Source organism: Oratosquilla oratoria, chromosome 18 (assembly GCF_046742065.1).
Source record: "Oratosquilla oratoria isolate Oo_2021 chromosome 18, ASM4674206v1, whole genome shotgun sequence".
In the NCBI taxonomy this organism is placed as follows: domain Eukaryota; kingdom Metazoa; phylum Arthropoda; class Malacostraca; order Stomatopoda; family Squillidae; genus Oratosquilla; species Oratosquilla oratoria.
In genome coordinates this window covers 8,738,424-8,755,776 of record NC_134794.1, presented here as the reverse complement: position 1 = coordinate 8,755,776, position 17,353 = coordinate 8,738,424, and the positions used below count along the sequence as shown (strand labels likewise).

General features: G+C 39.9%; 1 protein-coding gene across 1 annotated transcript in view; it reads right to left on the bottom strand.

The window, feature by feature from the left end:
* Positions 1-17,353, bottom strand: part of SWIP (strumpellin and WASH-interacting protein) — a 49,764-nt gene that overhangs the window by 18,680 nt on the left and 13,731 nt on the right. The window contains exons 9-17 of the mRNA XM_076201506.1: positions 15,764-15,862; positions 14,450-14,683; positions 12,934-13,092; positions 6,336-6,509; positions 5,482-5,601; positions 2,573-2,738; positions 1,646-1,800; positions 775-954; positions 424-534 (exon numbers count right to left, since the gene is read on the bottom strand). Coding sequence (XP_076057621.1) covers positions 424-534; positions 775-954; positions 1,646-1,800; positions 2,573-2,738; positions 5,482-5,601; positions 6,336-6,509; positions 12,934-13,092; positions 14,450-14,683; positions 15,764-15,862 — 1,398 coding nt within the window. The remainder of the gene's footprint in view (positions 1-423; positions 535-774; positions 955-1,645; positions 1,801-2,572; positions 2,739-5,481; positions 5,602-6,335; positions 6,510-12,933; positions 13,093-14,449; positions 14,684-15,763; positions 15,863-17,353) is intronic.

Genomic DNA, 17,353 nt, shown 5'->3' with positions numbered 1-17,353 from the left:
GGATGGGAGTGGAATGGGTGGGAATGAGTGATTCACCATGGTCTTGGATCATGTGTTGGACTCATGATTGACAGTTATTAACCTCCTGGATGAGAGCTCAGAGCTCGTATGACCAATCTATAGGTAATACTCTGACCTTACACGCACACACATCCCCAACTCCCCGCCCACGAGAGTTGGAGTAACACCCCGCAGTAAAGCGATACTGAAATTATTTCAGCCCTGGGCGGAAGTCGAACCTGGACCACCATAGTGACAGGCAAGAACTCTAACCAGCCTTGACTAGCTACCTCCCTTATAATGGAGAAGAGGCCCTTGGTATACAGACAGATAGATAGATATTTCTATTAAAACACATACAGATAATGTGGCACACCATTGAAATATAAAAAAATTAGAACTCGCAACAGAAAAGTAACATACTTCTCTCCAGTGCTGCATATCCTTGAGTAATCTTGACTTAATCTGTTCATCATAGAGAAATTGAGAGAAGACATGGAATTTCCTTCTGAGGAACTGGTAAGTAAAATTTACCTGAAAAAATAATAAGATAAAAGAAAAATAAATAATATACAAAAAAGTAAAGCCATATTCAAATCAAAAATACCTGATTCAGTGGACAACTTTTTGCACCATATAATTAAAAACTACCCTCAGTTCCAATTGCATCTCAATGTTTAGACTTTGCTTTTCTTGCCTCTCAATTAATTCTACATGAACAGAAAGCATGGCATTGCAACTTTTATATTCTTTTATCACAACAATGGCACTCACAGTAGTGTTGATGATTCCAGCTCCATGAGTTCTTATAGAATTGGCAATATGCTTGATGGTGACTGTACTAAGATGTTTGTTATTACTGGTAGCCTCTACAAAAAACTGTTGATTAAGATTGTACATGTAATGCTGGACAAAGATGTGGATGTTCCGCATGATTTCAAGTACATCCACTCCCTGCAAAATGTGCATGGCATTAATGATAAATCCTTGATCAGTCCACGAATCAAAAGTGGTTAGATTAAATTAAATCTTATGAACACAATGTTTAATCAAATACAAATACCCATGTACATATATATCCATAACATCAAAGGTTTCAGTTCAAAATTAATGTGATATTGACACCATGAACTGTGTGCATGCAATTTTATATATATATATATATATATGTATATAGATATAGATATATATAGATATATATATATGTATATATGTGTATATATATGTATATATATATATATATGTATATATATATATGTATATGTATATATATATATATATATATATATATATATATATATATATATATATATATATATATATGTATATATATATATATATATATATTTATGGATTTCTCGATTTATGAGAAGAATACGTTCCTGAAGGGATTCTGTAATAATTGGATAAAGTGAACAGTTATGTTTTACTATTGTTTACTTGATCTTTTACATTGTGTTATTCTAAATAATCCGTGTATAATGAAAAAAATGACTAGGTTTTTTTTACCTTGCGTTATTCCAAAATCGCATATTCTAAACATGAATAAATCGAGAAATCCGTGTGTATATATTTATATACATATATATATTATTCTGAAATATCAAAATACATCATTATTTCTTTCACATTGCATTTAACTCACTTGGTCCAGAGTGTGTGAAGGCAAGTGTGAGTCTATAGTTTTTAGCTCATATTTGACAAGAGCTAGGTTACGCATTTCTTCATAGGTTCGCCAGTCATGAGGAGCAACTACAGTCAGGGCATAAAATGTTTTTTCCAGGTATCGCTCTATGTAACCTGAACAAAGGTGTAAAGTACAGAAAATGTCAATATATATATAAGGTTAAGGCCTTCCCCCTTATAAGAGGGTAGCCAAATCAAAGCACACTTCCATGTCACATACAATTAAGAGATATATAATCACCCCTCCCATCTTAGCGCCTCTGGGATAAAGAGCTGGCCCTTTTATCACATTGTTTGGGTCAAAGGTAATGCAGCAACGTACACCTCTTCCACAACTGAGCCACACAGCCTAAGTCCATTTAACCCCATCACTTCATCATATGATGACGTCCCCCCTCTTCTCATCCACTGAATATAAGAACATACAAATGAAGGAGGCTGCAAGAGACCATAAGGCTTACACTAACCAGTTAAATTCATGAAGTAAATGAAAAGAACATTTCTTCAAGCCATGACATTCATTCAACTATTTGTAATCTTCCTTCATTTGCTCCTATCTTTTGAACTCTCTCTCTCTCTCTCTCTCCTCCCTTGCTCAAAAAATATTCCATGTGTATTCAAAGCCTGTGAAGTGTAGTTAGTAAGGTGCATGGGTCTCAACTGAGATTATTAGGAGAGGAAACAGTAACTAGGGCAAGAACAGTGTGTTTTCAGGTCTGGTACTGTCCTTGAATTGATTGAAGATTGATATTACTCCATCAGACTTCAGTCCTAATCAGTCTTATGTATTACCCAACAAAAACAGGTTACAGAAGAGGAAGAAGAAGAAAAAGAAGAAAAAAATTATATTCTATAGATGTAAAATAAATAAGAGCTATAGACTTACTCTTAACATCAATTACAGTGTTGAATAGAACCATGGCTTTCAACCTTATGAAGCATTTCAAATCCTTCAAAGGAGTCTTGTAAGGATTGCGGTCATCTAACTGAAGATGTGAGTGAGTGCTTAAACGTAATTCTGTCTCCACCTCCTTGCATACTTTATCCAGTATCTGTTATGAATGAGAAAAAATAATATAATCATATAAACAATAATCATATCAATAATATTGGGGAATGGAGATAGTTGAAGAAAATGGAGCAAAATGGGAGATCACCTAGTTGTTGTTTCCTGACAACACTGCTTGTAGTAGGATCAGAAGAGGGATTAAGGAAGTTAGTGATGGAGTTTGGGAAGGTGTGTGAAAAAAGAAAGTTGAAGATAAATGTGGGTAAAAGTAAGGTGATGAGATGTACAAGGGGAGAGGATGGTAGCAAATTGGAAGTGAGTATTAAGGGAGAGAGACTGGAGGAAGTGGATAGCTTTAGATACTTGGGTGCGAATGTGGCAGGAAAGGGAGGAGTGGAGGTGGAGGTAAAATTCAAAATGAGAGAAGCAAGTAAATGCCTTGGGGGGATTAAAAAGTGTACTGAGAAACAGATATTTGGGAAGAGGAGATTGTATGAAGGGGTGATTGTACTGACAGCACTGTATGAGGCAGAAACATGGACATAAGAGAGGAAGAGTTTAAATGTGTTTGAGATGAAGTGCCTGAGTATGGTAGGAGTTATTAGGCTGGATAGTGTGAGAAACGAAGAGGTGAGGAGGAGAGGAGGAGAGCAGGGGTGGAAAGGGAGTTGGGAGACAGGGTTCATGAAAGAGTATTGGGATGGTTTGGGCACATGGAAAGAATGAGTGAAGAATGATTAGTAAGAGAGGTGTGGAAGACAGAGGTGGGGGAGTGAACACGAGGGGGTGACCAAGGATGGGATGGATAGATGGGGTAAAAGGAGCACTGGGAAAGAGGGTTGTCTGTTGAGGAATAAAGACAGAAGATAGAACATGGGGTTGAGTGGAGAATAGTTGTGTATGGATGATACTGTGATGCATGGAAGGGAGTGGGGGATGGGGGGGAGTATGTGTGAATAATATTTTGATACAGCCTGAAGGGATTTCTCCCTGTCTTCTCTTCTTCTGCATGAGGGGATAGAGAGGAGGGAGGGTTGCTGATTAAATGAAGTGGCCTTACTGTGAATGTGCTGTGTCTTGCTGCATTGCTTCTGACCCAGGGCAGTGGGCGAGATGCAGGGATGACCCGTCATCCAGGAGGAGCCAAGAAAAGAGGGAGGGAGGGGTGGTGAATGGGAGTGGAGTATTTGGGGATGAAATGGGTGGGAGTGGATTTATGCCTTTGACTTTCACGATCTCCCTTGTAAGGGAGAAAAAGCCCTTGGTATATGTATGTATATTTGCTATAAACATACACTACTTCTTATCTGGACAATGGGCATGGGACAGGGTGGTTCTTCATCAAGGAGCTACAATAAAAGGGAAAACAAAAGGGTGTTGGATGGGTGTGAGATGGATGAAGGGTGGGTACATGCCTTGACTGGTTACCTCCCTTTATAAACAGGAAGAACCCTTTTTGTATACATATAAATATACTTGGAAATATGATGAGAGATATAAGAGGTATGACTGATCATGTAGTTGTAGATCAAAAGATGATAAGCAACATTGGATGTGACAATAATGAGAGGAAGAGGAAGGCATATCTTGAGATAAAGTTACAAAGGACTAGATGTTTGAAGGGCATTAAAAAATACAATTTTCCATACAGAATTACTGATTCATGGAATAGTCCTTTTCTGTAAGTTGCTTCTCAAAATATATTCAGCTTGTAAATACATGTGAACCTTACATGTCTATACAGCTACCATACTGAAGCAACTGAAAGGAATTACAGAGGGGTGCTAACATACCAACTGGTGGATTCAGTATGAGGGGGGGGGGAGAGTGTGGCCAAACAGCCACCCCCATCCCCCTCTAAATCCATCAGGGACCTTCCCCCCTTATAAGGAGGGTGGCCAAATCAAAGCATACATCCACATCACACACAAATAAAACCCATTCAATCACCTTTCCCATCTCAGCACGTCAAGGATAAAAGGCTGCCCTGTTCTGTCATACTGCTTGGGTCAAAGACAATGCAGCAAGGCACAGCTGAGCCTGACAGCTAGAGCTCTCACCCTCCTCCAGTGCCCCACCATATAGTAATTCAACTCCTCATACATTCAGAACAATTCATAAAAGAGATCAGGAAAGATACCTTCATGCCATATCTTCCCTTGAGTCACATGAAGAATTGTCACCCCAGAGCGCCTACATGAAGAATTGTCACCCCATGAGATCCCACCTGAAGAATTGTCACCCCAGTATGCCAAATATCAACAGTGGAATAAAGATTATGTTAGGTTAGGTTAGGTTGAATGAGGGTTATGCTTATTGTTATCAACTTATACAACCGAAGAATTGTAAACCAAGGATGGCCCACATGAAGAATTGTCACTCCAGTACGCTGAATATCAACAGTAGAATAAAGATTACGTTAGGTTAAGTTAGGGTTAGGTTGAATAAGGGTTATGCTTATTGTTATCAACTTATGCAAGCAAAGAATCTTAAACCAAGGATGGACCACATGAAGAATTGTCACCCTAGGATAGCCCACATGAAGAATTGCCACCCTGTCGAAGAATGGGGTGACAATTCTTCATGTGATCCCTTCCCTCTGTCCATTCACAATCTGCCTCCCATCTCCCACATCCCCCTCTTCCCTTCTTTAAAAATAGGTGAGGGTGTTGATGGGTTTTGAAGATGGGCTGTAGGGAAATGATTCTCTATGAGATCCATCTTGCAGGTACACATTCTCAGTCCCTGGACTACACAAAACAGGCAAAGATATGCATAAAACCTACATTCACTTTTATGGCTTCATACATATCTTCTTCAAAATTCCTTATGAGATCGTCGGCATCAGCAAGGTGGGCACATTTCTGAAGTGGTATTGAACAATTGGACACAGCCGCAAGCATGAACTGAAGAAAAAAAAAAACATATATATTAGTTTACATTTTATGAAACGGGTCAAAGATATGGTATATGAAGTTCAACATTGAAGTACTTATACTCAAAATTTACTGTAACTGGGCATAGAAAATAAGTAATTATCCAAATTTATAATGTGTCACACATATATACTTATATATATATATATATTATATATATATATATATATATATATATATATATATATATATATATATATGTGTATATATATATATACACACACACATGAGGCGTGTTTTTTAAGTAAGTACCATATTGAAATAAAAATGAAACAAGTAGACCTTTCGTAACAATTTCAATTTTACATGAAAGCCTGTACTATAATATACTTTTCAACATCATTACGGAATCATCTGACTGTGTTTAAGTTTGTTTGTGAGTATTTGAAATGCCTCCTCCGATTGAGAATGCTGCCGACTGTGAAATACGCACTTTGATTCTTTTCTTACTGCTAAAGGCGTGAAAGCGGCTGAAATTCATCGTCAGATCAGTGAAGTGTTTGGAGAAAACATTATGAGTGATGGGATGAAGTGGAAATGGGTGAGAGCTTTTATAGATGGCCGTACAATTTAGTGTGCACCAAACCATCAGTAATGAGTGAAGGTTGTCAACTTCGTTCCTCATCATGCACATTTGTGCGGCCAACTTTAAAAGCTCTCACTTATTTCTGCATAGCCAATCTGTATCATCACTATGTACTTACATGAATGCGATGAACATGAACCCTGTTCTGGAAGAGATCTTGCAGGTATGTAGGAACAATAACTCTGTGATGGTATAAAAGAGAGCAGTCTGTGGCTTCCCTGATGCAACTCTGCACATCTGAAGCCAAGTCATATCTGCGCAGTAAGACTTGAAGTGTTGATAGGTCTTCTTCCTGAACAAAAACAAGCAAAATACAATGTAAAACAAAGATACCTATCACTTGAGGCAATACATATACCAAGGATTTTTCCTACTTACAAGGGAGGTAGCCAAAAAAGAAAAGGCATAAAATCATTCCCACCCATTCCATCCCTAAATACACTCCAACCCCTCCACCCTCCCTCTCATCATAGCACCTCCTGGATGATGGGTCATCCCTGCACCTTGTCCACTGCCCTGGGTCAGAAGCAGTGTCGCAAGACACAGCACATCCACAGCAAGGCCGCTTCATTAAATCGGCGACCCCCCTCTCTCTGTCCCCCCATGCATAAAAGGAGAAGATGCAATCACAACATCATCCATATACAACCATTCTCCATTCACCCGTCTTTTGTCCTCTCCCGTCCTTCCTCAACAGACATTCCCCTCTTCCCCAAAGCCCCCTTCACCCCATCCATCCACCTCATCCTAGGACGTCCCCTCATGTTCACTCCCTCCACAACTGCCTTCCATACCTCTTTTACTAGTCTTTCTTCACTCATTCTTTCCATGTGTCCAAACCATCCTAATACTCTTTCATCAACCCTATCTCCCAACTCCCTTTCCACCCCTGTTCTCCTCCTCACCTCCTCATTTCTCACTCTATCTAGCCAAGTAACCCCCATCATACTTCTCAGACACCTCATCTCAAACACATTCAGACTCCTTCTCTCTTATGTTCCATGTTTCTGCCCCATACAGTGCTGTTGGCACAATCACTCCTTCATACAGTCTCCTCTTAGCATCCATTCCCAAATGTCTATTCCTCATTACATTTTTTAATCCACCAAGGCATTTACTCGCTTCTCTCAATCTACATTCTACCTCCACCTTCACTCCACCTTTTCCTGCCACATTTGCACCCAAGTATCTAAAACTATCCACTTCCTCCAGTCGCTCTCCCTTAATGCACACTTCCAGTCTAATGCCACTTTCACCCCTTGTACATCTCATCACCTTATTTTTACCCACATTTATCTTTAGCTATCTTCTATCACATACTCTCCCAAACTCTGTCACCAACTTTCTCAATCCCTCCTCCGATCCTGCCACGAGTGCAGTGTCGTCAGCAAACAACAGCTGGCTCACCTCCCACTTTTCTCCATTTTCTTTAACCATCTCCAATCCCTGACCCACTACCCTTGCACCACCCCATCCATGTAAAAAAAGTTGAACAGCCAGGGCGACATAACGCATCCTTGATGAACCACTCACTCGCTCGCTGGCTGAGCGGGTTAAGGCGTCGTTACTTGCGGCGAAGGTCGAGGTGAGGGCAGTTCGAATCCTGCCACCAGCTAAGTTGAACCAAGGGCATGGTTCATTAAATTCCACGCTACAAAGCCCTGCAAGGGGCACCGTCCTAGCCTCCCGATGGGGGGGAGTGTGTGACGGTAAACCATATAAAAAAAAAAAAAATCTCCAATCCCTGACCCACTACCCATGCACTACCCCATCATTGTATAAGTTGAACAGCCAGGGCGACATAACGCATCCTTGATGAAGTCCCACCTTTACCTCGAACCACTCACTCTCTCCATTTCTAATCCTGACACAAGCTCTACTACTCTCATAAAAACTCTTGACAGCTCCTAGAAGCTTTCCTCCTATCCCATATATCCGCATAACCTCCCACAGTGCCTTTCTGTCTACCTTATCGTAAGCCTTTTCCAAATCCATAAAAGCCCAAAAAAACATCCTTCCCCTTTCCTATAGCTTTCTCACATATTTGTCTTACCACAAAGATCTGATCTACACAACCTCTACCCGTCCTAAATCCACACTGTTCCTCACCAATTACTCCCTCTGTTCCTCTCCTAATCCTCTCAATCAAGATCCTCCTGTAAGCCTTCCCAACTACACTTAACAAGCTAATCCCTCTGAAACTACTACATTCACACTTGTCCCCTTTTCCCTTGTAAAGTGGAACTATACAGGCACTCCTCCAGTCCTCCGGCACTCAACCCTCTCTCCAGCAAACATTAAATAACCTCACCAGCCAGTCCACCATCACTGTACCTCCTTTTTTTAGACATTCTGCATGGCATCCATCCAGACCAGGTGCCTTACCTGCTTTCATCATCTTAACAACTGCCTTTACTTCATCCTTCCTTATTTCTCCTCCATTTTCCTCACTCATCACTCTCATTTTCTTAGCGCTTACCACTGCAACTACCTTTCTCTCCATATCCTCCTTCACATTTAGCAACTCCCTAAAATATTCTGTCCATCTTCTTCTCACTGCCTTCTCTTTCATTATCTACTCTCCATCTGCACCTTTTACCTTTTCTTCTCTACTTGATTCGCCTCCTCTTCCTCTCTTAATTTCCTTCCAAAACATCTTTTTATTACTTTCAAAATTTTCTGTCATACTCTTACCCCATTTCACATCTTGTCTCCTCTTTGTCTCCATTATCTTATGCTTTACTTCTCTTCTCCTTTCTTTATACCTCTCATATGATTATCTCGTCCTATTTTGTAACCAATCTGTGAAAGCTCATTTCTTCTCTTCTACACCCTTTTTTGCTTCCTCATCCCACCACTCACTACCCTTACTTCTATTCCCTCCCGTCCTTCTTGTTCCATACACCATCCTTTTCAAATATAGTAATCAACATTTGCATGACAAACTATCTAGTACATACATACATACATATATCAAGGGCTTTTTCCCCCTTATAAGGGAGGTAGCCAAAGTCAAAGGCATAAATCCACTCCCACTCATTTCATACCCACATACCAACTCCCATTCACCACCCCTCCCTTCCTCATTTCTTGGCTCCTCCTGGATGATGGGTCTTTCCATGTGTCCAAACTATCCCAATACTCTTTCATCAACCCTATTTCCCAATTCCCTTTCCAACCCCACTCTCCTCCTCATTTCTCACTCTATCCAGCCTAGTAACACCTATCATACTTCTCAAGCATTTCATCTCAAACAGATTTAAACTCTTCCTGTCTTATGTTTCATGTTTCTGCCCCACACAGTATTGTCAGCACGATCACCACTTCATACGATCTCCTCTTTGCACCCATTCCCAAATATCTATTTCTCATTTTACTTTTTAGTCCCCCAAGAAATTTATTTGCTTCTCTCAATCTACATTCTACCACCATTTCCACTCCTCCCTTTCCTGCCACATTTGCCCCCAAGTATCCAAAGCTTTCTCCAGTCTCTCTCCCTTAACCCATATCGGACACAGAGCCGAGATATCGGTTTGTTCGACAGAGTCCTAATGACGATATTTCGGCTCCGTTTAAATTTCGCGGTTCTTAAAGATATTCGTCTTTGTTTACACTGAGCCGAGACTTGATGTATCTAGACCAACCATTGGCCTATCATTTCCACGAGGTGGTCCAGCTAACCAATCACAGGGTGGCTTATAAATTGAATCTTATCAGCAGTACCTGGACATTGCTCATGTGTGTCGGAAACGTTTACATATTTTGCCCATTTTTTTTTTTTTCCTGTGATTAGTGCCATAATCAGAATTTTTTTTTTTATAGAAAAATAGATAAGTATCTGAGGAACAATACTTATAATAGATATTGTTATACAGTGCGTAATACCTTTCAAATAGGCAAATATAAGACGGCCTCATTGCAAAAGTCATGGCGTCTGCGTGTTTTAGTGGTGAAGACGAAATTGTCTTTCAACTTTCTGATTCCTTTCAAGTGTTTCCAATGGATGAGTGCCTTACAAGTGAGGAAGAATCTAGTGATGATGAAGGTGATGCGAGTTGTGATACGCGTAGTGCAAGTCAATGTCAAAGTGATGGTGATGATAGAAGTGCAGTGTTGTCCAGTGGAGCAGATGAATGGATGCTTGTCCCAGGAAATGATCCAGGCCCTGCAACAGTGCCTTTTACAGGTGTTAGTGGGCTCAAGCATCCCCCTAAAACTGATGCCAAGCAAGCCTGTGGAGTATTTCAAACTTTTTTTCAACGTGCAATTCATGAATGGAATTGCTACGGAGACTAACAGGTATGCAGGTCAGTGGGTTCAAAGTAACAAACCATGTTTGAAGGATAAACAAACCCAGGTCTCTTGTACATCTTTGCTTGAAGCAAGGTTAGACATCAGTGGAAGAGTTATATGCATTTCTGGCAGTTATTCTAAATATGGGGGGGATTGTAAGAAAACCTACTATCAAATCCTACTGGAACACCTCAGATCTTTCTATGGCCACACCATGGTTTGGAACCAATTTTAGTAGGGGGTGTTTTCAACTTGTCCTGAAATTCTTGCACTTCAGTGATAATAGTAAGATGCCTGACCAGCAAGACCCTGCATACAAGTTGTATCAAGTGCAACCACTACTGGATCATTTTATAAAAGCATTCAAAGCCCATTATAATCCTGAGAGGGCCATCTCAATTGACCAAGGTATCATTGGGTATCGAGGTAAGACCCCTCACTTACACCAGTATATGCCTAATAAGCGCCATGCTTCTTTTGGTCTCAAGTTATGGTGCTTGTGTGAGGCAGCAACAGGCTATACTGTGACATTTGAACTGTACAAAGGGTTCTCCAAGAGTGTAGAGGCCTAGATAACTATTTCTCCTCCTCGCCCAAACTTTTTTTACATCTCTGGGAAAAGCAGACAACAGCAACAGGGACTGTCAGAACAAACAGGAAAGGCCTGCCACAGGAAGCAGTAAAGGAAAAATTAGAAAACCATCATGTATCACAGCGCAGGAAAGGACCTTTACTGTGTGTTGCCTATACAGATGGAAAAAAGACTCCTGTACTCCTGTCAACAGACAGTTACCAAAGGTGGCGGCTACACTACTGTAAAGACAGAGAGGAAACCTGAAAAGGAGTTGCCTTGTATTGTTGCTCATTATAATCAAGTAATGGGTGGCGTCGATCTGAAGGATACCCAGCTCTACACCTATCTATCTTGCAGAGAGAAAGACCATCAAATGGACGACTAAAGCTGCCTTTTCTCTGTTTGGCACAGCTACTATCAACAGCTATATTCTGTACAAGAAGAATACATCCCAGAGACCTATTCTAACAAGGCTCCAGTTCATGAACTCTGTCATAAGGGACCTTGTTAAAAATGTTTCTCCTCCAAAATTCCTGAAGAGGCGACGTACTCAAGAGCAGATTCAGGAAAGCAGAAATATAACAACATCAATATCGTCTCCATCACATTCAGTACATGCAGTGAGTGTATATGAGCTGAAACAGGTGCCAGGAGGTGCTCAGATGAGAGGAAGGGTGGGAGGGTGTGGAGTGTATTTAGGGATGAAATGGGTGGGAGTGTTTTTATGCCTTTCCCTTTTTGGCTACCTCCCTTGGAAGGGGGAAAACAGCTTGGTATATGTATGTATGTATGCTTCTTCAAGCACCATGTATTTTCATCCAAGTAAAGTACAAACACTCTACAAGCCTCTAATCATCACTGCCTTCAAATAAATGTAAGTACTTTCCCTACAGTCAGTTACATAAAATGTACGTTTTCTTTTCCAGATTTAGTGTCATATTTAATTTTTTTTTTTCTTTTCATTATCCATATCAATTTTTCTTGGTTTCCTTTTCATCAAAAGAAAATAGACTCTAAGCTTTATTTTGATGTATAATCATCCATATTATGTTTGATAACAAGTACATTTGTAAATAAAATTAAAATGCGAGTGTATGGGCCATTGTATCCATTGTTTTTATGAACGCATAGCAAATCCTTTGTTTACATATGTGCTCCGGGCAATATTGGATAATACTCACTTCCAATTTACTGCCATCCTCTTCCCTTGTACATCTCATCATCTTAGTTTCACTCACATTTATCCTGAACTTCCTTCTTTCACACACCTTCCCAAACTCCATCACTAACTTCCTTAATCCCTCCTCTGATCATGCTACAAACAGTGTCATTCACAAACAACAACTGGCTTATCTCTCATTTTTCTCCATTTTCTTTAACCATTTCCAATCCCTGGCCCATTACCTCTCACACCACCCCATCCATGTATAAATTGAACAGCCATGGTGACATGACACATCCCTGGTGAAGTCCCACCTTTACCTCAAACCACTTAGTCTTTCCATTTCTAATTCTAGTACAGGCTCTACTACTCTCATAAAAACTCATGACTGCTATTAACAGCTTTCCTCATATCCCATACATATACCAAAGGCTTTTTCCCCCTTACAAGAGAGGTAGCCAAAAAAAAAAAAAAAAAAAAAAAAAAAAAAAAAAAAAAAAAAAAAAAAAAAAAAAAAAAAAAAAAAAAAAAAAAAAAAAAATTATTCATGTATGAATTTCATAAAAGTCTGAGCCACAACAAGGAAAAGATTCTTAAATAAAATAAGTATTTAAATAAACTTTCATTATTCATTCAAATATGTTCAGTACTTGCTAATACCCATAAAAATAGTTATAACAATATTACCTTTAAAACTCTTCCTTGGTTTGCAATAGATAATGCAACTCTTCCTAGCACCCTTCGTTTTTTGGTTCCTGGTCCCGAGAATATCTGTTCCACGATGGAGAATGCTGAGATAATGTCCAATCGCTGTTCACTCAATCTTTTCTCAGATAGCACTCTGTTCTGTGTAATTTATAATGGAGATTTAGTTGTCAACAATTTATTATGAAATAGTTATTTCATAATCATTATGCTAATAATTTCTATATCTATACTTCTACAATATCATGTCATAATTATTCTCATACTACTACTAATTTTTTTTTTTTTTTTTTCAAACATGTTTTCTTTTGCCATGCCAACAAATATTTTGCTTTGACATGTCTTGACAATGGAATGATAACACCAATTTCTTTCTTCATTCTTTAACTTGTATGGCCTGCTCACTTGTGCATTGCCTAGACAATGCATACATTTACCTAATTCATATACATGTTCTCACACAACATATTCACACATACATACATCATACATAAGTCGCAACTGTACATGAATTTGTGTCTAGATATGTTAGAAATTCGAGAATAGGAGACAGAACCCAGCAAGTGTTGCTCCTTTCCTGTATACTATAATTAGGTAAATACATACACGTTGAGATTTTTCCCCCTTACAAGGGAGGGGCTTTGGGAAATAGGGGAATGTCTGTTGTGGAAGGCCGGGAGTGGAGAACGGTTGTATATGGATGATGTTGTGTGGATGTGGATGTGTTGTGTCTTGCAACACTGCTTCTGACCCAGGGCAGTGGACAAGATGCAGGGATGACCTGTCATCCAGGAGGTGCCAAGATAAGAGGGAGGGAAGAGGGTGGAGGGGAGGGGAGTGTGATAAGTATGGAATGGGTGGGAGTGTTTTTTTTTTTGCCTTTGTTTTTTGGGTATCTCCCTTATATGGGGGAAAAAAGCCTTTGGTATATGTATGTATGTATGTATGTATGCATGTATGTATGTATGTACAAGGGAGGTAGCTAAACTCAAAAGGCATAATTCCACTCCCATGCATTTCATCCACACACACCACCCACCCTCTTTCCTTGGCTCCTCCTGGATGAAAGGTCATCCCTGCATCTTGCTCATTGCCCTGGGTCAGAAGCATTGCAGCAAGACATAGCACATCCACAGCAAGAGTACTTCAATTAGTCAGTGATCCCCTACCCCCTCTCCATCCCCTCATGCTGCGTCAAAATATCATTCACACTTAACCACTCCCTAACCCACCCCATCCCCTACCCACTCCCTCCTTTCACACATCATAGCATCATCCATATACAATCATTCTCCACTCACCCCTATCTTCTGTCTTACATATTCATAAATTTGGTAAATATATGGATTGCCCAAGCAGTGTTGAAGTGAGCTGGTCATACAAGATGGGGTAGGGGTGGATAATGTGATTTGGTTGGCTATCTCCATTAAAAAAGGGAAGAGGGCTATTGGTACATAGATAAATATACTGTAAATGCACAAAAGATGAACATGCTTACCTTGGTATTACCGATAATGGCTAAGATCTGATATGTTATATTCTGATGTATGAGAGGTAGAGATTCTGCTAAGATGGTACTGTGTCTGTGGTACGTATGTTCAATGGCCTTCAGAGTTTCTACCAACCGTCCAACACTAAGGGCACAGGCCTTTCCCATGGGACGTCCCAGAGCTGTGTGCAAGTTCAGGACACTTTGGACAGTGTACCTGATCGACTGGGCAAGAATGAGGCCCTGCAGTGGGAGAAATCAAGAGAATGGATTACAATATAATTCATCATGTTCATCATACATAAAGGCCTTACTCTATCCTATAAGGGTGGTTCTTATGAATTACTTTTAAATGGTTATTAGTTTCTGTTGTTCAATGTGAGTGCTTGAATGGATTTAAGTAGCTTTATTTTTATTTATTTATCTATTTTTTGCTGTCAGGGTTTTGATATGCACGCTGAAAGTCATATGAGCATCAAATGTGAGGCCCCCAATTCTAATACAGGGTATTTTTTTATTAATAATTGTCTGGTGTGAGTCATGTTACTACTGTTGGCTTCTGGATTCAAACTTCCATTTTGTTATTTTTGAGCCATTATTCTACTTCATTCAAGGTTTCGGTGTTCTTTGCTACGATTTTGTATTTACTGTGCTAGGTTATTGTTAGATCATCTGCTTCTGAGAGACCCTTGGTAATTAGACCAGGTTCTGGAGTTGGGAGATCACTCATGAAGAGATTGAAAAATAATGGCAAAAGAAATGCACCCTGTGGAACTCAACTGTATAGCCTTTTTGTTCTAGAAATTTGGTTATTTGGGGTTATTCTGAATTGTAAAACTGTAAACATACATTTACAAGTGATATCTTAAGTGAGATAAACCATATCTTACACTTGATAAAAAATATATATATATTGTACAAATATATAATGAAAAACTATATATATATATATATATATATATATATATATAAACAAATATATATATATATATATATATATATATATATATATATATATATATAGATAGATATATATACATACGTACATATACCAAGGCTTTTTCCCCCTTACAAGGTAGGTAGCCAAAAAAGAAAAGGCATAAAATCATTCCCACCCATTCCATTCCTGTATACATTCCACACACCTCCACCCTCCCTCTCATCTTAGCACCTCCTGGATGACGGGTCATCCCTGCATCTTGTCCACTGCCCTGGGTCAGAAGCAGTGTCGCAAGACACAGCACATCTACAGCAAGGCCGCTTCAAAATTTTTGCCGGTAACCACAAAGGAAATTGGAAAGAGTAATTCCTAAGCGCTTTCACCTGAAGGAGAAGAGCAGCTCTCTGGCTGAAATCCTGATTCTTCATCTGACTTGTTTCTCTCTTTGCCGCTGCATCTAAGCCAACTATCCATCCACATACCTTGAAATTAAACAGAAAAAAGTCAAGTTATCTATAGGTCAAATTACTAATGATTCATCATTCAACTAATGTATACATTGGTACATACATACATATACCAAGGGCTTTTTCCCTTTACAAGGGAGATAGCCAAAGTCAAAGGCACAAATCCACTCCCAACTATTTCATCCCCCACATACTCCACTCCCATTCACCACCCCTCCCTCCCTCTTTTCTTGGCTCCTCCTGGATGATGGGTCATCCCTGCATCTCACCCACTGCCCTGGGTCAGAAGTAATATAGCAAGACACAACACATCCGCAGTGAGGCCATTTCATTTAATCAGTGACCTTCCCTCTCCTTGTGCAGAAAAAGAGAAGATGGGGAGAAATCCCTTTGGGCTGTGTCAAAATATCATTCACACATACTCCCTCACCCCCCATCCCCCACCCACTCCCTTCCATGCATCACAGCATCATCCATACACAACCATTCTCCACTCACCCCTATCTTCTCTCTCTTCCCTTCCTTCCTCAACAGACATTCCCCTCTTTCCCAATGCCCTTTCTATCCCATCCATCCATCTCATCCTTGGTTACCTCCTCATGTTCACTCCCTTCACCTCTGCCTTCCATACCTCTTTTACTAATCTTTCTTCACTCATTCTTTCCATGTGTCCAAACCATCCCAATACTCTTTTAGGAACCCTATCTCCCAACTTCTTTTCCATCTACGCTCTCAGTCTCACCTCTTCGTTTCTCACTCTATCCAGCCTAGTATCCCCTACCATACTTCTCAGGCATCTCATCTCAAACACATCTCTTATGTTCCATGTTTCTGCCTTGTACAAAGCTGTTGGCACAATAACCTTCATACAATCTCTTCTCAACATCCATTCCCAAATGGCTATTTCCCATTACACTTTTTAATCCCCCCCCGGGGCATTTACTTGCTTCTCTCTATCTACATTCTACCTCCACCTCCACTCCTACCTTTCCTGTCACATTGGCCCCCAGGTATCTAAAGCTATCTACTTCCCCCAGTCTTTCTCTTAATACCTCCACTTTACTGACATCCTCTCCCCTTGTACATCTCATCACCTTACTTTTACCCACATTTATTTTCAACTTCTTACTTTCGCATACCTTCCCAAATTCTGTCATTAACTTCTTTAATCCCTCCTCTGATCCTGTTACAAGCACAGTGTCATCAGCAAACAACAACTGGCTTATCTCCCATTTTTCTCCATTTTTTTTTAACCATCCCCAATCCCCATTACCCTTGCATTCAACTCTTGTACCACCCCATTCATGTATAAATTGAACAGCCATGGTGACATGACACATCCCTGGCAAAGTCCCACCTTTACCTCAAACCACTCATTCTCTCCATTTCTAATTCTAACACAGGGTCTACTACTCATAAAAACTTGACTGCATCCTTACCCTTTCCTAAAGCTTTCTCACATATCTGCCTTACCACAAAAATCTGATCCACATAGCCCCTACCTGT